Source organism: Dermacentor silvarum, chromosome 9 (assembly GCF_013339745.2).
Source record: "Dermacentor silvarum isolate Dsil-2018 chromosome 9, BIME_Dsil_1.4, whole genome shotgun sequence".
Lineage (NCBI taxonomy): Eukaryota > Metazoa > Arthropoda > Arachnida > Ixodida > Ixodidae > Dermacentor > Dermacentor silvarum.
In genome coordinates this window covers 87712364-87738328 of record NC_051162.1, presented here as the reverse complement: position 1 = coordinate 87738328, position 25965 = coordinate 87712364, and the positions used below count along the sequence as shown (strand labels likewise).

General features: G+C 49.9%; 1 protein-coding gene across 1 annotated transcript; it reads right to left on the bottom strand.

Moving 5' to 3' along the window:
- On the bottom strand, positions 1 to 25965 carry LOC119463721 (uncharacterized). Its single transcript, XM_037724546.1, has 2 exons — positions 25567 to 25965; positions 1 to 690 (listed from the first exon to the last, which is right to left on the bottom strand). Exons 1-2 carry the CDS (start codon positions 25963 to 25965, stop codon positions 1 to 3), a joined length of 1089 nt encoding a protein of 362 aa, XP_037580474.1.

Genomic DNA, 25965 nt, shown 5'->3' with positions numbered 1-25965 from the left:
TCATTCACGGATTTCAGGCACTCCATCCCGGAGTCCACCTTTGCCTGCAAATCGTTGCCCGCCAGACATTCCACGAGCGAAGGTGACACCGCTGCCCGCAGACCAACGAGGAATCTGCCAGCCCGCGTACAGCACGATATCGGCATAATGGGACCTCTTGCCTTTGTCCAAGATCGCTTTGAGAATCAAGCCGCTTTTGTTGACCGTCAGCACGTTGTCGCTCTTGCCGACAGCCCGGTCGTGGGGCAAGCGTCTGTTGATGACTTTCAGCCAGGTGTCTATCATACCGGATCCGCCAGTGTCGTTGGCCAGTTTCTCGATGGTGGAATAGACAGGTACCATCCGTAGGTCTGTAATGAGTACCACTATGGCAATTGTCACTTCGATGAGAACTTTGAAGATTCGCTGGGCGAGCGCCTCGGCCGAAGGACCTCTTGCCGACGGCGCCACCACTGTGATGCATTTGGCGATGCCTTCTAGGCCCCCATTGTCTTGGAAACCCGTACTGATCCCGAAACTGAGGCTGTAGCGCTTGTCGGTCTTTAGGTATGGCGCGAGGCCTAGCTGAGCGGGCGTCGCCAAGTTGTAATCTAGCGACATGCCCAGCAGGTACTCCATCAGGTCAAATTTTCTGGGAAGTGTGAGAGGAGGCCACTCGAAGTTGTACTTCTTGAAGATGTCGAACACGACCTGCGTGAAGCATATTAGTGAATCGACCAGTGTCCTCCCCGTGTCTCTCTTCCCGCGGTTCATGAAACTCAACCAAGATCAACGGCCGACTTCTGCTGATAGTAAACAACCTTAAAATGAAACAAGGCTAAGCAATGTGACGTTGGTAAATTAAACCATCAAAATCCTGCGCCTTAGATTGATTCGGACGCGGTGGTCATTATTGTTGAAGTATTCTATATTATTATAATAGCTGTATTCTAATGTAATAGATGTGTTCTATACTAATATAATAGCTTCCAGTGTCCCCTTGCTAGTTAGATACATTGGACTCTCTAAACAAGCTTTGTTGTTAATGAAAATGGGTTGCAATCACTGATACAGGAATAAAAGGCTATTTCTTTTAATATGCAGAGACAGTGAGGATATGAGAATGAATTCTGAGAGCCCCTTAAGTTACGTCTTCAATTGGCTAAAAGACGTACAATAAATATATATCTCCCTTAAAAATTCGCTGGCGAAGGAAACATAGGTTATGAATATTACTTTCAAATCAGGCCGTGTTAGCAGAGTGGTGTACCCTGTCTCTAAACCTAACACTGTTTGCTGAATTCTTGGTTACGGGAGTGGTATATGATGAAGATAGGGATGATGATGATAATGATGATACCTTATTGGCATCCCCTTTCAAACGGGACGGTGACAAATAGTCACCTAGCTTGCCTGAGCTAATCAGGTACCATGTATGTGGTAGGAGCTCTCGTAGCGACATCTTGTGACGCAGAATTAACCGTCAAAAGCGCATAGCAATTCTCACATAAATGAGCGAAGCTTGCTAAAAACACTCCTTAATAAGTCATGAAAGCATTTCTAAAGTAACGACTGCATAAATTTGTACACAGGCGTAAACATAGCTATGAGAATATTCTTCCCTGTGAGCCTTTACCAGAGACTTATTCCTCATGAGAGTTTCTGATGAACGGGCGTCTCAAGCCATCATAATATTTTCAGCGAGACGTCGAAGACTGTTGAATACGATTTACCTAATGTATAGCAGCCGACGTTCACTTTAGAGATGTATTTTGGCGCACTCGGAAACCGCCGTGACCGGAAGCACTCGAAACGATAAAATAGCCGAGAGGGCGAGAAAACCCGCAGTGACCGGTAGTCTGTCATGATGTGTGCGGGCACAGTGGTTGGTGACTAGACGAAGATAGCGATGACATTGAATGGTGGGGACACGAGCGCTCCCAACAAGATTCGTCAAGACGGAGAAGAGGCGCAGCCGCGGATAGGAGAAGCTGATCCAATGAGCAGCACTCACGAGGAGTAGAAAAAAAAAGAAGCGAAGAACATTCGGGGAGAAGCTTGTGATCGTGGAAGACGCGATTGGAGATGGAAGATGGCGTCCGGGGCGCGGGGGTAGCGGCCACTCCAACCTGTGGTCACAGCAGGCTCCCTCCCACCCGGACGTAGGCGCCTCATCTAGTCCCTCCAGAAGCCTGCGGCTGGCGAACGCCGCAAGGGCATCCAGCGCAGGACTGTCCGGCGTCTCCAATACATCAGTAAACATCCGGCCGGTGAACGCCCACAGGGCCCGTCCGGCCGTTTTCGAAATACTCAAGCTAGTTTCTTGGCCAGTTTCTCGATGGTGGTGCAAAAAGCAGATTGGAGCACATCCTGTGGCTGGAGCTCGGCTGTGCCGAGCTCCACCCACAGGATGTGCTCCAATCTGCTTTTTGCGCGCTCATCGCCCTGATTGTACATCGTGCCCACTTCACTGGTGAACGCTCTTCATGTACTTTTAACGCTTGCATGAACTTCAGATCTTTCCCTTGTGTGCGTATTCCGTGTTCTTGTCCTGTGTGCTTTAAATATAGTTTGCTTGCTGTGCACATTTACACGCGGCTTCGTCATTTCGGATGATTTCTATCATCGAGCTTGTATTCATTTAAAAAAGTTGTCGCAGTTTCACCTGAAAGGCGAAGCATCAATTGCGATAGCAAACTTGTAGAGAGCTATACGGAGTAATGATATTAGCTTTATCAGCTGTAGAAACTTGGAGATGGAGCAGCATCGGCAACACGCAGAACTGTTGTCGACGCCATCGGCGTTTTGCCCGCGTTCGCTCAAAATGCGTGCGGCGTTGGTGACTGTTGCCGGAGCCTCTGATATAAATAGGCACTGCGTGCCGCAGCTAAACGTCGCCTCCCTTCCCACCCCCTCCCCCATGGACTCTCGCTCGTCGGAAGAAGGCGCGTTTGCTCTACATACATGGTGATTGTGAAGGAGAACAGAGACGCCTACTTCTGCAGCCCTTAAGCGAGCACGGCGCAGAACGCGCGTTTGTTCTCCGCCGTGCGTTCACTCCCCGTGAAAGACGCGCCCCTCGCGCCTTTTCACTCGCACATACAGCGTTCGGCGCGCGGCGACGATTTCTTCTCCAAATGACGTCATACGGAACCTCACGGCGACGGCGACGGCGACGCCGACGGCAGAAATCTGCTTTTGAGTGTCCATATAATTGCTATCGCAATAATAACCTGGACTCGAACCCACATAGCTTCGTGACATAATTGGCTTGACATGTGTTCCATGGAGGCCGAGACATGCGTCGGAGCCGGCGCACGGTGCGAGCGCCGCCGAGACTGAGGCGTCCGAGAAGCCGTTCGTGTCGAACGCAACAGAGACTGAGGAGTCTCAACTACGGAGCCTACATGCAACGCCGTTTTAGGGTGGTGACAGCCTTTGTAAGGGCACTTGGTACCGCCAGCTAAATTGGCGGGTTAAATATGGGGCACAAAATGGCGAAAGACCAGCCGACAGACCACATTTCCCGCAACCCTTGGTGACGTGAACTTAATTCACTTCTTTTAATAAACTGTGACCTCAGCAGCCAGAGACAAATGGCGCGTCTGAGCGCCGTACACGGGAAGAGTCTACTTTTTAGTTAGACTAGTACGTACAGTCTTAATTACAGCACATTTCGAAAAGCGCCCTTTATATATTATGTACAACTGGAAGGCAACGAGAGTGCTTAATGCAGTTCACATTCTTGGCGTGAGATAATACTACCATGAGCACGCCATCGTGCCTTATAGCTTGTTGCTTCACATGTTGCGCACGACATGCATTAGAAAAGTAAATTTGATGTGTTAAAATAAAAGGAAATGCAACTAGTATATTAAAGATGTATGCAGGTTTCTTGAGCGCATTGGCGCAAAACTAAGTTAAAGAAATTGAATAGATCGCGTGCCAACATGAGTACATCAGAGCATGACAAAAAAAGGCAGAAAGACTGGGGACCAAAATGGCTACCCACCAAATTTGGCGGCAAATAGCGGTCAAAATCTTGGTGTTGTCACCACCCTAATACGGCGTTGCATGTAGGCTCCCTAGTCTCAACAGGCGCATGGTGCCAGGAAGAATGATCGTTTATTCGCATTGAACGCACCGATGCCGCAACGACGCACCCAGCACTTTATTGGCACAGAACACATTTCCCACCTTAAAGCGATACGGACACAAAAGTTGGCGGGTGGTTTTTTGCGTCGGGAACAGTAGTTGAACTGTTGAAAATGACGAATACAACAAGCTGCTTCGAAAAAAAGAACGAGAAACATCTTTTTCTTTTTAGCGATCTTCTGTTGCACCTTGCCTCCAAGCGGCCGCCGGCAGAATCTGAAATTTCACGTCACGACACCCACCGGCGCGCGCGCGCGGCCAAGGTCGGCCACAGCCGTCGCAGTGTTTCCGGGAGTGTCGGTCCCTTGCAGCGTTTGTTTAAACCCTTTCGGCGATCTTCGCACGTGGCCCGTCCGAAACATTATCCCCGTCGGCGCTCCACGCAGGTGGGGCGTCTTACATGCGCCTTACATGCGTCGCTCGGTATTGACGCGTTCGTCGCGGAGGAAGGAAATGCCCAGACATTGCTGTTATACCAGCATCGTCGGTCGTGACACGCCGTCGCACACGTTTCCCAGAAACGAGAAGGTGCGTAAACTTTGGATACCTGCCTGTTAGTCATCACGCACAGCCTGGAGACTTCTAAAAATGACTTCATTTGCGCGGACCACTTCGTCGACGATGATTATGTGACCAGCCCGGCTGAGAAAGCCAGCCAGGCTGACAACCAGCCAGGCCTTTTCAGCCCGGCTCTGCTGAAAAGCCCTGGCATGCCGCTCAGAAGGCAATGCTTAAAGCCTGACGCTGTGCCATCGGTCTTCTCACGAAAACGCAATGCAGAAATGATCAGCGGCGCGTTGGAAAAGAGGAGGCGAAAAGAGCCTTCTTGAGCAGTGTGAGGGCGAGGCTGGGGCGAGTTGCCCGAGGCTGGGCACGAAGGCAGTAATGTCTTTAAAAATGTTGGCAAAGCATAATAAAACAATACAAGGCTAGGGAGCGCGACCCAAGAGATCAAGACACACAGACAGCTCTGCTTCTCCACAGAAAAAAACTGGGCAGAACGACAGACAGGTGCTGCCATCTGTCGCCATAAACTACTATTCAGTCATCCACGCAGGGCTGAAAAAATTAAATTATGGGGTGTTACGTGCCAAAACCACGATCTGATTATGAGGCACGCCGTAGTGGGGGACTCCGGAAATGTGGACCACCTGGGGTTCTTTAACGTGCACCTAAATCTAAGTAGACGGGTGTTTTCACATTTCTCCCCCATCGAAATGCGGCCGCTGTGGCACGCAGTTAGCCACCGTAACGTTGTGCTGAAGTACCCCGCAGCTGTCTCGCCTGCGTGTGCTCTTGAAAAAAGTAAGTTTACAGAGGAAATGACAAACAATTCTTGCACAAGGGTCTGGTGCAAAGCGAAAACTTCGCGCTACGGTTCGCTAAACAGTGACCGGCAGTTACAAGGCCGCCTGCTCTTCGTCGCTTGACGCGGAAGGCTCGTAAATGTAAGCGGTAATATTTATTGTCAAGTTGGAATGGTCCTCGTCTTCAGATGTGTTCTCATCGCTGGTAGAGGCACCAGAACTCGAATCCATGCTCGCGATGGCGGCGTCCGCGCACTTCGAATGACCGCGGCCGGCCGGCTGGCTATCCGACGAGTGTGTCGTGACGTCACGCCTTCTAACTCCCGCGAGTCGGGCGGCGAGGCGCGCGCTCACAAAAACGCCTAAAAATAAAGCCATCGGCTCAAAGATGAGCTAACTGACTACTTCTTTATGATATAATCACACACGGAGGACTCATTTTCAGCATTTTCGTAAAATTTTCAGATTTCGTGTCCGTATTCCTTAACAAAACAAAGGTTTGTTAGTCTACTTATATTTTTAAAGCGAAGCTTTTATACGCTAGCTTGCGCCGGCGATGTAACACTAAGCCTCCGGCTTCAGCGGCGGCTCGTCGGCGCGGGAGCGTGCATAGAATAAAGACCAACTTTATAGAAGGGAAACTGTACCTTCCACAGTGGTACGAAAATAAGAAGCGGCAGCGCATGCAACTCACTGGGGTACCCGACAGATGGCGCTGCTCAAATAGGAAGCGGAAATCTTATTTTTTTAGTGCAAAATACAATATGGCCGCTTTTTACCGGTCGCGTACTCTGGTACGCGCCGCGCTCGCCCGGCTGGCGTTGCGGCATGCCTCAGTGCCTTGCCGCTTAGCTTGTGCGTTCTAATTGCCAGGAGACTAAAGAGCCTCTACTGACGCCCATACAAACAAGCCACAAGTGAGTGAACAGGACGTACGACTTTATTGGTCGAAGACAAGCGGTGCACCTTCTAGTACAAGAGCATAAATAAAATTTGCATGTCGAGATACGCTGGAATTATTAACCCGAGCTCGTAAACCTTCGTCGTCGCACGTGGCAGTCTGGTAACGAGCGACAACCAGCAGTGCAAGCAGATTGGGCAATGTGTCCCACCTGTTTGCACCGATAGTCGCCGTTGACGACGATAAACTTGCATTGCGAAGCAATCGGGTGACACAGGCATCTGCTGCCGCTCCCAACCCAGCGACGTGGACTACCGGCATTTTAGCGTTACCTCCTTTCCAGCCTGCACGTTTCTTTCCTTTCAGTGGCCACTAATATGTGGCTCACACTTGGTGCCCCACTTTGTCTCAATATGGACAAGTCGGTTTCTTGGGCATCACCTTCAGCAGCCACTTCTGTGGGCCTTTCCACCCATGTGGCTATCAACTTCATACACTTCGGACCATGTAAGCATGTATGCTGCTCTCTCTTGACGCCAAATCACGACCAACGAAGGCCACAAGCAAAATTTGCAAACGGCTGCAGCAGGAAAGGACGGAATGGGGAGCACCAATCACGTTGCGTGTAAATTGGAAGTGTATGTCGCTGTACGGACTGCAGGAGCAGGTGCTTACCTCGAGAGACTGCTTCCCAATGCAACTTACCAGGCCCCCCAAATCCGAAAAACGTAACACAGCGACCACGACTAAGTTTCTGCAACCAGATTCTGCAATCAACCACTTCAGTGTATCTTGCGCAAAAACCCAGGCTATTGAGCAAGAACAACAGTCCTGAACGAGACAAGGAATTAAATATGGGAATGAGAAAGCTTGCATTCAAGAAAGCCACTCTGCTCTGCAAGCAGTGAAGGCCAATAACATTAAGAACAGTGAAATGCTACATAGCGCATGGTGCAAAGGTTAATGCAAGACACATGCCGATGCCGCATCTGCTATTTCAGGAGAGGAATTTAACATGGCAACGTACAGTAGAGAATACTGCTACAAAGGTGTTATGCTAAGAGACAATGACGGGCCTTAACTATGAGCAAAGAATCAGTTCACCTTTACGTTTGGATATGGAAGAAGAATGATATCTAGCAAGAATTGGGAATGAAAAAGCTTGAATTCGTAGAAAAAATTTATACTTGGCACAAATTGAATTTGACAAGGCCAGGAAGCTATGAAAGACATAAAGCTATTAGAACTGATGAATTCTTTTTCTGCACGAACTTGATGCACCGCTTCACTACTGCAAAAAAATGCCCTAAGGTAAACCAAACTGAACAGCAAGAACATCGGAACCAACAAGTACGAAATATGGGTGAATTATCATGCGTGCAATTATTTAACACATTCAATTCAGTACTTTCAGTTCAATTTGCCACAGGGTTATTTGGTTTTGTGGTCGAAATAAGCTTCTGGCGGACTCGAAAAAAAAAGAGAAAAATATGTATTGACCAGGCTACTCAGTCGCCTATAGCCACGGCTACAACGAGATAAACATGTGACGCTGCGTTCCGATATCGCTCTCTTTCGTGATTGTGTGGATAACGACGGCCTCGCCACTAAATGTTTATTTCAGAAACGGCAACGGAGGGTCTTGACTACCCATATGTAATGCAGGATCTAGTTCGTTAACTTGTCTCCGCCTGTGAATTAAAGAGACGAATATTAAATAAGGATTTAAGCAGCAATGTTAAACGACTCACCGGTATTGCTATCCTCAGTCGCAGCATAATCCGGCTCCCGTTTCGATGCATACTTGTTCCGCATGGCTCACGACCAAAACCTAGCTTTCGGGCTTACATCTCAGCTCGCAAACACGTCACTTCACCACAAGTTAAATAACGCGAGGTGTCGAAGCGCAATAAAGTGGTTTTAGCTCAAATAAGCAACCAGCATAAGTGTACCAACTAATGAATCCGTGCTTGCCGTGTACCCGAAAATACCGGTAAAATTTTATATCCAGGCGAGAGGTCACGTGGGAGGTCGATGATGATGAACGTTAATTTGTGTTTTTAATGACAAAAACAATAGTGTTAATACTCAACAGTACAGTGTATAATTAGGACTAATAATTTCGTGCTCTTTGTCATAAAATAAAACACTTCGATAAGTGTAGGAGTAAGTTTGTAGGTTGAAATTGCGCTTACTACGGCGCCTCTAGCGGGAGACGACGGAACTCACTGGGGCAATTTTTTTGACGATGTACTACGCTTGGTTTATTAGCCGCGCCCGCGCGGTCGATTTTTTCACCCTCTGTGGCCATTTGTTGAACTTGAGAGTGTGAGAGCCCTGGAGCGTGTACCAGCTGCGTAGCTGCGTAGGCGCTCACTGCTGCGCAGGCGTCAGCTGCGCAGGCGCTCGCGCACGCTACGTGCGCAGCCAATCGGAGCCGTTTCTCTTCCGGCGGGGAGGGAAAGGACAGGAAAGGGTTTCACGCGCGCTGCACCCGCTTCGTTCCCGTTTAGTTCAGTCTTAGAAAACCGATCGGACGGCCGCACATTGTGCGTATACCAGAACAAGAGGCAGCTCTCGTCGAGTGCCGACGGGAGATCGCTCGTGAAAGGGCGCGTCGTCCACGCGACGATCCTACGATGCGAACTGCTGCAGCTGCGGCACTCCGCCAACGTCGAGCAGATCACGCGACCTTCCCTTGGTCACGGTCAAGTTTCTCACAAGAAACATAACCGTTAAACACAAGGAGTACCCAGTACAAGCTTAGCTTACCCCCACTTTCCGGTAGGGGAAGGGCCGACTATTTTTAACAGCGGAGCTATTCTCAATCTAGCTAGAGTGTACTAGAATGGGAGAGTGGGTCCAGTGGACGCCTTGGCAAGCACCGAGGGTGATGCAAAAAACGTTAAAATTGCGGCGACGCTGCCTTCGCGATATTCTGAAGCTCCCGCCAATAAACTTTCGCTCCGGCTGTTTCAACAGTGCCCATTGGCTGAGGTGAGCTCACGGCTAAGTAGCTGTCGTCTGCTCGACGTAACGTTGTTGTGCGTGAACTGCGGATCGTTACCTGTCACCAATTCCTCGGGGTAACCATAGGCTGCAAAGAGACCGTTCAAGCACTGCATCGTTTTTGCACTAGTTGTTGCAGGCATGCAAAAAAGCTCGATTCCCTTTGAGTAGGCGAAGACCAGCACTAGCAGGTGGAGCCATCTTTCGTAGCGTAGTCAACATGAATGCGTTGCCAAACTCTAGTAGGGTAGGACCAGGATAGTAATGAGCCGGCAGCTTTGACTAGGAGGACACTTTGACAAATGTGACACTTACGTACTGTACTTTTGACGTCCTTGTCAAGGGAAGGCCACCAAATATAAGATCGATCTAGCATCTTGATCCGTGTCCTACCGGGCTGTAGAGCACTGCACGGGCTCGGGCTTACCCGAAAGCCCGGGCCCGACCCTACCCATGGGTCGGGCCGGGCGGGGTAGGGCAGTTTTTTCCCGGGCTCGGCCGGGCTCGGGTATTAGGACGCGGGCCCGGGCAGGGCTCGGACTTTCTGGTGGTGTCCATGTAACGTGCAGCGATTTATCCTCGCGCCTCTCGACTCCGAAAAACACGTGTTTTTCGGTCTCGGGCGGGGTTCGGGCCGGGCTCTGGCCGGGCTTGGGTCGGGCTCAGGAATAAGGTAAAGGGGTGGTGGGCCGGGCGGGTAACGTAGATTATTTCCGGGCCCTGGCCGGGCCTGGGTCTCGCCATCAAACTTTTGGTCGGGCTCGGGTCGGGCAGGCCAACGTAATAACGCGCCCGGGCCGGGCCCGGGCTGAAAAAATCGGCCCGTGCAGTGCTCTACCAGGGTGTCCATCGTGTAGTAGCGCCAGAACATCCGGTTGCAAACTCTTGGGCACAATGACTCGATGACCCCACGTCACGAAGTCCTATTCAATGAAAAGCTCGTCTCTGCGCATAATAAGTGCTTTTATTTCACAAGGGTACCTGGCTGGCAATCCTGTGAGCGTATATTTAACAACCGAACTCAGAAGAAGGTCGCGCCTAGTTTCTTTTGCAACCTGTGTCGCAGTGAATGGCATTGCATCTAAAACAGCCAAGCATTCAGGTTCACATTCATGCGTTTCAGCGGCTAGCGCCAATCTCGATAACTCATCAGCCACTTGCAGGTTCTTTCCGCTTCTAAACTTGAGATTGTATTGATATGTGGCAAGCGTCATCGTCCATCAGTGAGTTCTTACTGCTGCAAGCGGCGGCACCGGGCTATCTTGTCTGACAAACCCTAGAAATTGCTGGTGATGCGTGTTAATGTTGAAGCGACGACCATACAAGTAGCGATGAAAACGTTGCAAGCCAAACATGATTGCGAAAGATTTTCTCCTTGCGCGTAATTGCGTTCGCTCTTTGTAAGCGACCCAGAGGCAAATGCTATTGCCATCTCGCTTCCGTCGGACAGTTCGTGAAAAAAATTAGCAGTGGCTTTGCTCGGCTATGCCAGGTATACGTAGCGTGAGCTAAGTCGGCCACATCGTTCAGAACCGGTAGACCATGGTGGCAAGGGCGCGTAACGATACCCATTGGTAACGCTAAAGAGTGGACTCTTCTGCTTAACGAGAAAGTTCTTGCACGTTGTACAAACCCAAGCCACGGTTTCACTCCACTCAGGAGGCGCCACTAAATTCAACGTTTCCATGGCACTACTTACCGGCGTTAAGTCTTTCATGTGCCACAGTCTTTCACAAACGTCGCACACATATCCAAACGGATTGTTTACAAAGTCCGTGTCTCGAAGGTCCGAGTCGCACTGGCGCTTTCGCTAAGTTTCACCGTGCATATCGCTCACGCGATAACAGCAACGATAGTGCGCTCCCAAGAAACTTCCGGTCACGGGCCTTATCAGTCTACTGTGCCGGATCACAAAGCACACTCCTGCTAATCTATATCACCACCATTGCCTTTCTTGCTCGCTATATTTAGCGGACTACGTCATTGAGCCAAACCGGAAGCCGCCCAGTGCGCATGTTTGTAAACAGCAAAAGGGTCTATAGTCAGTCAATCGGCGAGCCTTGACGTCATCAACAGCGTCTTGTTGTTGCTGCTGCTGAGATGGTCGGGCCATAGAGTTTCACACTATAAAAGTGTTATAGTGAGAAACTCTATGGGTCGGGCACCTTGCTCAGCCTTCTGGCGACGCCGCTTTGCTAGATGTTCCTCCCTTTGCTCCGGAGACGCGCGGGGAACGCGGAGTGATCGGACGCGAGGGGAAACGGCTCCGTCGATTTTCAGCTGGAACCACGGAAATCTATGCGTAACCCATACAAAACCTGCACGACTGCATCGGGGAAGTTAACAGGATCCTGGAGACACCGATCTCACCCAGGTGCGCCAAATTCTCGGCCATTTAGAGCCACTTTTCGCATCACCACGCAGCGGCCGAGCTAGACCTAACGGCTCCGACTCCCCCGCCGCGGTCTGCGTAGACGCCCGCCGGCCAACCTCTCAACGTGGCGCTGATTGAGCAACGCGGCTACGACCCCACGACTCTGTCTTGGTCGTCCCTGCAAACCAACCAGAGGATGGCCCACCCAACATTTCGGCGGAGCAAGCTGTCATTTTTCAAGTCGTCGAGAGCCGGCGTCGCCACCGGCAAAACGCACGAGGAGCGGCGACGTCCAAGACTCCTCTCAACAATTCAATCAAGGGAGACGCTCGCGCTCCGTCTTCGTCTTCTAAAGCTCCACAGAAGACTTCTTCACCAGTCTCCATGTGGACGCCAAAGCCAACGGTCAGGGTGAATCCCGGCGACTACGTGATCGTGCTCAAGCCGTGCACTACGGTCGCCCTCAAGATAACCTTTCGGCAAGGTGAGCTCGGCGCTGCCATTTCCTAACGTATCGATAGGCAGCACAAGAACGCCATCACCATTTCTCCCAATTGGGAACAAAACATCATCGTCTGTGGCACGCAGAACCCCGCGGTAGTTCAGAAGCTGCTTAATGACTTTCAACGTAACACCGGCAGAGGACCGCTCCCGCTTCACGGACACCTCAAGCTCACCAGTGACGTATTTTGCGGAGTGATTTCTGTGCATAACCCCGAAACCAATGAATCCCTGAAACATAGTGTGCAGTGGCGCGGTGGTGAACGAATCCACGTGCGCAAGCTGGAGAACTCCAATCTGGCTGTGCTGACTTTCGAGGGACGAAACGTACCGCGTTACGTCCACTACCACGCAGAACTGACTTCCATCAGGGAGTACAAGAAGACAGTGCCAGCATGCTACCGTTGCGGCACACTGGGGCACCGGGCAGACAACTGTCACAACCCTGCCAAAGAAAGATGCGGCCTCTGTGGCCAAAACGTGGGGGCTGGTACTGAAGGGATGGCCCCCCACGAGTGCAATACAACGTGCATAGTCTGCGGGGGCCCGCACCTCACCGGCTCCCGCGAATGCACCGGGAAATTCATCAGGCTTCAGCAGCCAGGGCCCAGGACATCGGGGCCCCCCGCAACATCGAGGTGCTAGACAGCTGGCAAGGCGCCAATCACGCCACCCAAGGGAGCCAATCCCGGCGCGACTCGGGAGAGTCATGCCATCGGACGGCAGCAAGTCAACCGGGAGACCCCAAGCCGTGGCGTGACGTCACCCCCTGATAAGACAGCAGCAGCAACGCCACTACCTGGAGAAGCGGAGTTCCCAGCTGTCAGCACTTCATCTGGCGGCGCCGCCCACAACCAACCCAAGGTAAGGCAGCTGTGCGAGGGTCGCCCCCTCTCCTCTTCCTCACCCCTCCTCCCCCACCAGCACCGCCGAGATGCAGGAACTCAGGCGCGGGGTCGCCCTCTTGCGAGCTCAAAACGAAAAACTAGCCAGCGAGCTTAACTCCATGGGCCGGGCCGGGCCGGGTAGGGCACGGGCTTTCGGGTAAGACCGAGCCCGTGCAGTGCTCTAATTGCGACAGCAATTATATGGACAGTCAAAGAGTATTTCCGCCGTCGCCGTAGCGGTGAGATTCCGTATGAGATCAATAGCGATGAAATCATCGCAGCGCGCCGGACGCTATATGTGCCAGTGATAGGGCGCCAGGGACGCGAGCTTTTACGGGGAGCGAACGCACGGCACGTACGGCGGAGAACAAACGCGCATTCTGCGCCGTGCTCCCTGATAGGCTGCAGAATTAAGCATCTCTTTCCTCCTCTACGATCATCATGTTCTAGGGGTTAGTTTATATATATCAAAACGTTTATTAAAAATAACAGGTGCAGGGAGCGGGTGGGTGGAGCCCCTCGTCCAGGGCTCCACTGGCTTGAGCGGTCCGCAGTGTCTGGTCGAGGAGCGCTAGTTGCATCTCCCGATCCTCGCTGGCGAGCCAAGTCTCCCACTGCTCCTTTCCGGAAAGTTTGCCGGCAATTAGCGGTGTATTAATTTTGGGTGGCCTTAATTGTGTGCGATTCATTTAAAGTCAACTGTGTTCAAGAATTCTCTTGTGTTAACGATGACTATGAGGTGTTGTCTGTGCTACATGCGTGCACCGTTTATTCTGTTGTCTACAGACCGCCGCGAGGCAATCTCCAAGGCTTTTTTCTCTTTTTAGAGAAACTCTTCAAATACATTGTTGAATTACAGTATAAATTCATTTGTGGCGGCTATTTCAATATAAACATGCTGGTTCACTGCAATACCACACGCGACTTCGAATTGCTCTTGAAAATCTATGTGTGTTCCAATGCTATCAATACTCCTACCAGAATTACCTGCGATACGTCCACATGCCTTGACTTGTTTATTACAAACTACGGATCAAATAGTGTTAAATGTGGCACTATTTCATAAGCTTGAGTGATCACATGTCGGTATTCTTCACTGTCAAACGGAAAGATAAAAGATCACCAGAACGAGTCTGGTTCTCGCAAATTATAACTGAAGAACGTCTAGTGCGTAGGGAGGGAGTGGAGGCGACGTTTAGCTGCGGCACCAAATGCGTATTTATATAAAAAAATGTCACAGTTTCGCCCTAACGGCGAAGCAATGAATGCGATAGCAACACAGCAATGTCATACGAAGTAAGGGGAGCGGCTTTGGTAGCAACAACACGCAGAACTGTTGTCGACGCCATCGGCGTTTTGCCCGCGTTCGCTCAAAATGCGTGCGGCGTTGGTGACTGTTGCCGGAGCCTCTGATATAAATAGGCACTGCGTGCCGCAGCTAAACGTCGCCTCCCTTCCCTCCCCCACGGCCTCTCGCTCGTTGGAAGAAGGCGCGTTTGCTCTACATACATGGTGATTGTGAAGGAGAACAGAGACGCCTACTTCTGCAGCCCTTAAGCGAGCACGGCGCAGAACGCGCGTTTGTTCTCCGCCGTGCGTTCACTCCCCGTGAAAGACGCGCCCCACGCGCCCTTTCACTCGCACATACAGCGTTCGGCGCGCGGCGACGATTTCTTCTCCAAATGACGTCATACGGAACCTCACGGCGACGGCGACGCCGACGGCAGAAATCTGCTTTTGAGTGTCCATATAATTGCTATCGCAATAAAACGTTGCGAGGTGAGAAGGTGGTAAAGACTTCCGACGCTGCTCGACGAGTTTCCCGTTCTGATCTCGTTGAAAACCTCCGAGCCGCCCCCAGAGGCCCTGGCAACAGTCACCAACGCCGCGCGCGTTCGGTGCGAACGCGGACAAAACCGCGACGGTGTCGACAACAGTTTTGCGGATTGCTGGTGCTGCGGCATGTCCAAATTTATACAGCTGATAAAACTACTATCCTTGGTCCGTATAGCTCTCTACTAAGTTGCTATCGCAATCGATGCTTCGCCTTTCGGGTGAAACTGCGACAATTTTTTTTGTTTGCACCTTTAATATTTTAGCCTGAGAAGATTTAGCATAAAAGGCTTGCGCTGTCGGTGTTTTGTTTGATGATAATTGTTTATGGGCTGTCAGTCTCAAAATTTCAATGAATACCTTTGTAAAGAATGCAAGACAAAGTGTGAGCAACTTTAGTGGTAAAATATATTTGGAGGGCCTGCGTGGTTGGGGATGATTTTCTCGGCTGCGGGCGGCAATGCCGACGCCGACGCCGGATTTTCTTCGACACGGGGCCTAAACGCTATTCGGTCATTCCAGCGACTATAGGCGGCGCAACGGTAGGTCAAAATGGCTGCCGAGACGATGATAAGGTGACCTCGCAAGCGTGTGCATCTCGAGCAGACGCTGCATCATTGGCTGCAAATGCGATTACTATTGGCTTTTATCATCTTCGGCGCGTCCATGACTATCGCGAGACCGAAACGCCGAACTGCGTCGCAGATTTCTATCACCGGCTGACTGCTTCGGAGGAGAGCCGCGTGGCGCCGCCTGCGTCGCTGGAATGACCGAATCGCGTTAAAAGGATCTCGGTAAACTGTGACGAAAATTCAGACGAAGAGTCTGAGGAACCCCATCCCGGTCGCCGGACAGTTGTTCTATCGGCCGAGACATGCGTCCGAGCCGGAGTTTGTGTCGAATGCAACAGAGACAGAGGAGCCTCAACAGGCACGTGGTGCCAGGAAGAATGATCGTTTATTTGAATTGAACGCGCTTCTTGAAGAGCTCACGTTAGCCACGCTCCGACGCCACAGTGATGTACCCAGCAATTTATTGGGACAGAACAACATGAATAAAAAAAGTGGTCGCAGTTTCACCTGAAAGACGAAGCATCAATTGTGATAGCAAATTTGTAGAGAGCTATACGGAGTACTGATAGTAGCTTTATCAGCTGTATAAAGTTGGACATGCAGCAGCACCGGCAACACGCAAAACTAATGTCGACGCCGTCGGCGTTTTGCCCGCGTTCGCACAAAATGCGTGCGGCGTTGCCGACTGTTGCAGGAGCCTCTGATATAAATAGGCACTTGGTGCCACAGCTAAACGTCACCTCCCTTCCCTCCCCCTCCCCCCCCCCCACCGCCTTTCGCGCGTCGGAAGAAGGCGTGTTTGCTCTACATATATGGTGATTGTAAAGGAGGAAAGAGACGCCTACTTCTGCAGCCCTTAAAGAAGCACGGCGCAGAACGCGCGTTTGTTCTCCGCCGTGGGTTCACTCTCCGTGAAAGAGCGCGTCCCTCGCACCCTTTCACTCGTACATACAGCGTTCGGCGGCGCGCGGTGACGATTTCATCTCCATTGACGTCATACGGAACCTCACGGCAACGGCGACGACGACGGCGACGGCAGAAATCTGCTTTGGAGTGTCCATATAATTGCTATCGCAATAAAATTCAGAGCCCTTCCGCTACTGCGAAGATGGAATCCAGCGAAGCTGTGACTATGGTGGGTCTGCTGTAGTGAATATTGCCCCCACGATGAGAATGGGCGTATCGTCGCTGTGCATGATGATCCCAACCGAATATGTCTATCATGAATATTTCGATGTCTTCGTAGGCGTTGCAGGGAGAACGTGCACAGTCGCGTTCACCATACCTCCAAAGAGTTTTATTAAAAACGGCTAGGCCAATCCCGGCACGCACACAAGCCCTCACGCACTCAAGTGTTCGTGAGAGTAACCTACGTCATGTAATGAAGAAGCAAACGTAAGATCTGGCGAAAGGCGCGGTAGAACGAGACACTTTTTATTGCGATAGCAATTATATGGACACTCCAAAGCAGATTTCTGCCGTCGCCGTCGCGGTGAGGTTCCGTATGACGTCAATGGAGATGAAATCGTCGCCACGCGGTAAGTGGTTCTTGAGGGAAAGGGAAAGGTTGGCGCTATCTTCTGCAACCCTTGAGGGAGCACGGCGAATGCGCCGCCGAACGCTGTATGTGCGAGTGAGAGGGCGCGAGGGACACGCGCTTTCACGGGGAATGAACGCACGGCGGAGAACAAACGCGCGTTCTGCGCCGTGCTCCCTTAAAGGCTGCAGAAGTAAGCGTCTCTTTCCTCCTTTACAGTCACCATATATATAGCCACCCCCAGAGGCTCCTGCAACAGTCACCAACGCCGCGCGCGTTTTGTGCGAACGCGGGCAAAACGCCGACGGCGTCGACAACAGTTCTGTGTGTTGCCGGTGCTACTGCATGTCCAAGTTTGAACAGCTGATAAAACTACTATCCTTATTCCGTATAGCTCTCTACAAATTTGCTATCGCAATTGATGCTTCGCCTTTCGGGTGAAACTGCGACAACTTTTTTGAAAACGCCGCCAACCCGGCATTTTCATACGACTCCATGAGGTGGCACGACGTGTCTGAAGTTGTTGTACACTATACACTTCCGGTTCTCTGCGGTCGCAATCTCCTGGAACCTAGCCTATAACAGCTTCACTGTAATATGTATTGCAAGTGTGTTTGAAAAATATAATAGTACACGACACCACAATACAGTTAGCGATGGTAGTCTCGTAAAAGAGTCGAATGTCTTTGAAGGAGGTGGGTATTATATTCCTTACCGGTGTTAAATGGTGAAACAATAAAGCAGAAAAAACTATGCGCTGTGACCTATGTGGTTTTCAATGCCTGGAGCAGAGCATGCGCCATGAGATGCGACGCAGTGCAGCGTCTTGCATTGCACAACAATCTGAACGCGACCGCGAATAAAGCTCGCTTCCTCTTTTACAGCAGCCTAAAGCCAAATCCGTTGTGAGATCCCGGAGGTTACATATATATGATAGTGGAAAGCCTCGGGCAGCTGATATGCCATGAATATATTTGTCAGTCTTGTGAACCTCGAAAGAGACACCAGATTACTCACTAAAAATGGAAGTCGTTCACGAAAACTGTCGCAAAACTGAAGATTGACGAAAAGACATGAAATTGAAGGACGCTTAAGCTTCGCCTTTAAGAGTAGAACGCGATAGCGTTCTCGGGACCAGGTCGCATCGCATCGTTCGCATACGACAAGTAGGCTTCATTCACTGCAACCATGAACGTGTGAAAGCCAGCTTACAAAGACCATATTAAAATGTGAAGGCCCTAGCACCTGTTTAACGCGATATGGCTTACGGCCCCGTGTCGCAGAAAATCCGGCGTCGGCAACTGGCGTGTGATCGCGGGTGGCGGAGAAAATCATCCAACCACATCGACAGCGCAGGCCCTCCACATGATGCAAGGTTCTGCTAAACAAAAAAAGTGAATTGTTCACAGTGAAATCCGTCAGAAAATGGTAAAGTACAACTTTACCAGTCGGCATCGGATTCGCCGTCGGATTGTTTACCAATCGGCGTCGGATTGTAATTTGAATGTACGAGAAAACCAAATTCTGCTACGAAGAAACTCAAACATTTCTACCAGACCTGGCGCGTCGGGGCAATAGCAAACAATTAATAAAATAATAAAAAAAGGTGCTAGGGCCTTCACATTTTATTATAAGACCACTTATATTGCCCCTGGAAAAACATCTTTCCAGCAATGCATGTCAGTTTAAAATTGAAGCCGACTTTAAGGGGATCGGTGTAAGCTTGGTCTTTGTAAGCGGGCTTTCCCACGTTCAGGGTTGCAGTGACTGAAGCCTACTTGCCGTATGCAAACGAGGCGATGCGAATGGGTCCCGATAACGCTATGGCGTTCTACTCTTAACGGCGAAGCTTAAGCCTCCTGCAATTTTTTTTCATATTTTAATATTTGTTTGCTATTGCCCCTACGCGCGCAGGTCAGGTAGAAATGCTGGAAAAGGGGTTTGTGTTTGAGTTTCCTCGTACCAGAATTAGGTTTTCTCGTACATTAAAATTACAATCCGACGGCGAATCCGACACCGAATGGTAAAGACGTACTTTACCATTTTTCTGACGAATTTCACTGGGAGAAATTCAATTTTTGTTCACCAAAACTTTGCACCACGTGGAGGGCCTGCGCGGTCGATGTGGTTGGATGATTTTCTCCGCCACACGCGATCACACACCGGTTGCCGATGCCGAATTTTCTGCGACACGGGGCTCTAAACGCTATCGCGTTAAAAGCCTGTTATTTCATTGTACTTGAAAACGAAAAACAGAACTTCAAGTGTTGCTCTGCTTTCTAAACAGGTTGTTCTTGCTAACTTTCATAGAGGCCGCTCGGATAGGAATGATGCAATGGGAGCGGGTAAGCTGTCCATCTAGATATAGTAGGGATCGCCGCGTTTTAGACACACATGCAATGCATATCTGAAGCTGAATTCACATTGGCAGTATGATATATTTTATACGAACACCATTCTAGGTATGTGAAAAATGCCATCCAAATTAAAAACAAGTTCTCTGGAGGTTGGCGATGTGAAGAAATAAGGGAACCGAAAGTAAACTGCTGACAACCGACAGCAATTTAGCATAACTAAACAAGCAGATGTCAAATCTCGAAAGCCACTGTGGAAACCTTACTTCTGTGAAAATTCGAACTGCTTCTGTTCCAAGGAATACCACCCAGATGGCTCACCTCATACGTTCCTTAGCGCACCGTCTGGACGACGCAAAAAATAAGCACGCCGAAATATTTTATTTTTATATCGCCTCCTTGATTCTGCTAAAAGCTAAGCTCCTGCTGAATCAGAATAATAACAGATCACTTTGTATAGTACCTTAACATTAGTGTGTACCTGAAAGAAGTTAAGCGAGCTCATCACCTCGATTTTCATTCATACGAATGTCATCATCCCATCATTGGTAAACTGGCGTTTTGTAAAACAAGAAAAAAAAAACTGCAGCCAGTTCCACGAAGTGAAATCTGTTGAAACAGCCAAGCTGTGGTTGTTCTGTTTTTGCAATAGTCACGTATGTTTCTTTTTTAGCTGTGATACGCTCCGTTTTAGACTCAAGGAACGACCGCATCGCTGTTTCGACAGATCACGCCCCTTCCCCGCAACGCGCTAGGAACACCGTCACCCGTGGAAGCCGACGCGTCCCATCCCCCGCAAGTAGTGCCGTTGGGGCCACCGAAGCGGCGGGGAATGCACAGCTTCGCTGTGGTCGCCTCCTCTCCCCAGCGCGCCTTCTACTTGGTCACCTCCTCCCCCAGCGCGCATCCCCTCATCTGCTGGTCACGTTACCTGCCTTCCCCCATCACGGCTCTCATCCTTTCCTGGTCACGTGACCTCTCCGGCTCGGCTCCTGCGTGACGGCGGCCGTCATCGACGGCGCACGCTCGACTAAGAACAGCACCGCTGTTAATCGCTGATTCTTTCGCAACGACGCAAGCTCAGGAAAATAAATTACAGCGTGGTTGAGGACTTTTCTAAATCAGTCAGTGCCACTCGCAAGGAACTTCTTGCCTTCGCCAAGGCAGCATCACTGCTCTTTGCGCTGCTCAACACTTTTCCTCGACAATAGACGCTACGTAAACGACGAGCGATCACGTTCAATATTATAGATATAGCAAACGTGGGACAACGGGAATCTTACCACAGCTCCCCAGCTACCCCCCAGAATAGGTTATTTTCTGACATACGCAGTTCGCTTTCAATGCAAGAACACATGTACAACCTTGTTTTGTCATCTGGCAGTAATCTATTGACAGCATGTGAAGTATGGTCAACCAATAATAGTTTCAGCATACTTGCCCCATTTTCATGCTTTTTGACATGATCGCAACATTGCGCCATGAGAAGGCATACCAATGGTTGAAGATCAACATTGATCTCTCAACAGTTAGCAAAAAATTTGGAGCACGCTTAAGCTTCACCTTTAAGAGTAGAACGTGATAGCATTATCGGGACCCGTTCACATCGCATCGTCCGCATACGGCAAGTAGGCTTCATTTACTGCATCACTGAACGTGGGAAAGCCAGCTTACAAGCGCCAAGCTTACACCGATCCCCTTAAAGTCGGCTTCACTTTTAAACTGAAGTGAATTGCTGGAAAGGCGTTTTTCCAGAGCCAATATAAGAGTTCTTATAATAACACGTGAAGACCCTAGTACCTTTTCTTATTATTAAAGCGAAGCTTTGTACCTCTACCAGCCAAGGGTTCTGTCGTGTCCGTCGTTGTAATGAAAAAACGATCCCGACGAACCGCTAACAATTATAGGTATAGCAGTATAGCTTACTTGAATTCAGGCATTCAGCGTACAACTAAGCACTCGTTTTCGCAGAAAAACCACAAAAACAAGCTTCAAAGTGATGAGCCAACATGATGGATGATAAGGGCTGCGGGCAAACAACGGAAACAGGCTCGGCGCGGTCCGTAAGATTAGATTGCAGCTGTTGCAAAGCTTATGCAGCTGCTTGAAAGAGGGTTGACGTCATTCGAAACCCTTCCAGCCTAGTAACTGCTTCGGTTCATTTTCCAGACTACCCCACTATGGGTAGACCACGGAAAGTAAAGACGGCAGAACGTGCATTCGCGGAACGTGCATTGATTTAACCTTGGCAAAGAATGTAACTACAGTGAAAACTGAAAATTTGAGTTTATATCACACCGATCATAAAGCAGCAGTGAACATTGTTGTGAAGTAAATAATAATAAAGGCTGTGGTTAAAGTTACGTTGTAGTGTGTGAAATATCAAGTGCGCCGCAGTCACTGTGAGGGTGGCGTAAAATGCTTCGCTTTCCAACCACCTTCACAGGGTGGATTCGCGGGCAATTTTTTATTAATTCTTTGCTATTTCCCCGACGCACGCAGGTCTGGTAGAAATGCTGGAAAATGGCTTTGTGTTTGAGTTTCTTCGTAGCAGAATTAGGTTTTCTCGTACATTCAAATTACAATCCGACGCCGCTTGGTAAACAATCCGACGGCGAATCCGACGCCGAATGTTAAAGTCGTACTTTGCACTTTTCTGACGGATTTCACTGTGACAAATTGAATTTTTGTTCACCAAAACCATGCACCACGTGGAGGCCCTGCGCGGTTGATATGGTTCTGAAAGACCAATCTAATTGACTTGCTCTTTCTCTACGCCATCGCCACTCCAAGTTCCCTGGTGTGCTTCCACAAGTAAAGTATACTTAACTGAACACCCTATGTTTCATCCCCTGTAAGCGTATCTGACCGTACTGGTCACCCTTGCCATTCACGTTCAATGGCGTCTTCTTCGGGATTCTTTTATTGCGATAGCAATTATATGGACACTCAAAAGCAGATTTCTGCCGTCGGCGTCGCCGTCGCCGTCGCCGTGAGGTTCCGTATGACGTCATTTGGAGAAGAAATCGTCGCTGGTGGTGGTGGTAAGTGGTTCTTGAGGGAAAGGGAAAGGCTGCGCGCCGAACGCTGTATGTGCGAGTGAAAGGGCGCGAGGGGCGCGTCTTTCACGGGGAGTGAACGCACGGCGGAGAACAAACGCGCGTTCTGCGCCGTGCTCGCTTAAGGGCTGCAGAAGTAGGCGTCTCTGTTCTCCTTCACAATCACCATGTATGTAGAGCAAACGCGCCTTCTTCCGACGAGCGAGAGGCCGTGGGGGAGGGGGAGGGAAGGGAGGCGACGTTTAGCTGTGGCACGCAGTGCTGTTTATATCAGAGGCTCCGGCAACAGTCACCAACGCCGCACGCATTTTGAGCGAACGCGGGCAAAACGCCGATGGCGTCGACAACAGTTCTGCGTGTTGCCGATGCTGCTGCATGTCCAAGTTTATACAGCTGATAAAGCTAATATCATTACTCCGTATAGCTCTCTACAAGTTTGCTATCGCAATTGATGCTTCGCCTTTCAGGTGAAACTGCGACAACTTTTTTTTTTTTGAGCAGCCACTGTCTGGAATGACCTTCTGCACATTACTGCCATCACCTGCCCAACATCGTTTTTGACTGCGGTAGCTGACCACTTGTGTATTTGAGAACTATTTTAACAGCGAAGCTGCTTGAGCCAGCCGTAATTTGTGGTTCGTATCAAGAAACTATCATCATCAGCCTTTCTTGCCGAGGCGGGATTCAAACCCGTGTACCCATGGTCCCCAGGCGAGCGTCGTAACCGCTGCGTTAGACAGCCACGCTTGCATAACATGCATTTGTGCGAACCACATGATTGCGTTCGAGCGTCGTAGTCTTCGTCGACAGCTGGCGCGTTAGCAAGCGCTCGTGCCAATGCTCTGCGAGGGGAAGATGTTTTGCGCGCTATGTTCTGGAGAGAGATAAAGAAAATGAGAGCGAGAGAGAGATTCATTCACGGAGCGGGGCTGCTAGAATGCGTTGTCGGCACTGCAGCCCGGTGGAACGCACTGTCGGTGTTGCAAGCTGCGCTATGCAACGCGCAGTGACGGCCGTAAGATCGAGATAGAGAGACACGCATTCACGGAGTGGGTCTGCTGGAACGCGTTGTCGGCATTGCAATGCGGTGGAACGCGATGAACACGCAGTGATGGCCGTAAGTCCGAGACGCACGAGAACATATTATCATCATCATGACTAATAAGATGAAAAGTAGGCGCGCATTTCCGGAAAATGCTGGGGTATACGATCGCCGAACTTCGCTGTTTCAAGCCTTCTGCGGCCGAGTGCATGGTTAAGCGTTTTTGTTCAATAAAGACTGAGTGTGATGCTCTGAAATGTTTATTTCTGAAAATTAATATTCGGCATTACAACACCGAAGCTGTTTAAGCCAGTCGGTGCGTAAAAAGATACTATCAAGAAGGAAAATAAATTTTTTTGCCGAGGGAGGATTCGAACCCGCGTACGCCCGGTCCCAAAGCGAGCGCCGTAACCACTCGCTACACAGCCACGCTGGCAGAACATGCTTTTATGCGAACCGTATGATTGCGTTCGAGCGTCTTCGTCTTCGTCCACAGCTGGCGCGTTCGTACGCTCGTTCCCTGCGAGGTGATGAGGTTTTGCGCGCTTTAAGAGAGAAAAAGAGAGACGCATTCACCGAGCGGGTCTGCTGGAACGCGGTGTCGGCATTGGAACGCGGTGTCGGTGTTGCAAGCTGCGCTGTGCAACGCGCAGTGACGGCCGTAAGTCTGAGATGCGCGAAAAGAATTTATCATCATCATGAGTGATAAGATGAAAAGTTCGCGCGCACTTCCGGAAAATGCTGGGCTACGATCGCCCAGCTTCGCAGTTTCAAGCGTTGCGCGGCCGAGTGCAAGGTTAAGCGTTTTTTATGTCCCCTTTTATGTCCCCCACATTCTATGTCCCCTCGCCCAGTCCCATTTATTAATGTTATCAAATCAAAGAAAAATAAGGCTCTCTACTCTAGTTCACCATCCTGCCTTTCAGCCTATGGAAGTGCGTGCCACACGCTTAATGTAAATGGCAAGAAACAAAGGAATAATTCAAATTCCAAAAAGATTTCTTAAGCTCTTGTCGACAGAATGCACTTCTTGATATGAAGAAAGTGATTGTCAATATATCATTCAAATCAAATTTTAGAAATAAAATAATTCATCGAGTTCGCACAACTTCCAGCAATCAAACAAAAAAAGAACGTAAAACCATGAGCGCGTGGTCACCCAGTTGCCTTGAATCCGCATATCTAATCATACACAAAGTACTGGCAAGCTCTCGGTGTTGTTGTTGTTGTTGTTGTTTTATTCTGTGTAAGGTTTGCGACAGAACGAAACTTCAACTGGATGGCGTTACGTCTATCTAATAATATGAATGGCATGTTTCGCGTTATCTATTCTGTTGACTGATTTTATGTTTATCTTTCTAATCTGCCATGGTGGAGCAGTGGCTATGCTGTGGCGTTGCTAATCCCGGTTGAGACGGGATTAAATCCCGGCTGTGGCGGCTGCATTTCGATGGCGGCGAAATGCAAAAAAAAAAAAAAAACACGTGTACCATGCATTGTGTTCACGGTAAAGGATCGCAGGTCATCTATATTGATCCGAAGTCCATCACTACGGCATTACTCAGAATTAAATTTTGGATTATGCACGTAAAACCCCAGAATTTCTTGTTACCATTCTGAAGCAGAAATTACCTTTTCTTCGAAATTATATTTGAAAAAATTCTAAAATGGCCCTTTTGCAAACTATTTTAGGAGGGATAGTTATCTGTGAACAAGCGTTATCGCAGAGAGGAGGACATGCAGCCCATTTACATCACGAATTTTCGTTTGTTTTTCATTATTTTCGAAAATGCGCCTGGGACTTAAACTGCATAAAAAATAGCGTCCTTACCCATGTGCTACGCGCGGCTGAACGTCATGCATCATATGCAGCTCTTTATCATTAGTCTAGCTATCGTAACCGACAATCGCTCACACGCAGGCTCATCCGTCCGCACACATGCAATAAAAAACTTCCCCGAATTTTGTCCCTGAAGAGGGGCCGCAGTTGGTTGCTGCTATTCTTTTCTCGCTTGCCATCTGCTCAGGCAATCGGATTGCTAAAGCGATAACTCACCTTGGTGTGGTCTGTTTTCTCCACAAAAACGTTGAGACATCTCTGGTAGGCGGAAACGCTCCTGCGAACCGCCTTCACGGGGTGCTCGGGAGGCGACCGCTCGAGCTCGTTCAGCACGAACACCTCCATTCGGTGTTGGAGCACACCGAGCTGACCCCCTCCTTCATCCCCGCGATCCGGATGGAGCCTGTCCCACTTGCCGCAGACGTGATCGTAGAGGTTGTCACATGGGTCCACACTGGGGTCCACGCTGGCGGCCAGCTCCTTCTCGTAGTCGAAGCACTTCGTCGGGTGGTCACAGTAGGGGTACGCCAGCAGGGACAGCTGATCGACCAGGTACCAGCTGATGCCGTACATGATCCCGAAAGCAAGGACTATCTTCAGGCTCAGGACACCCAT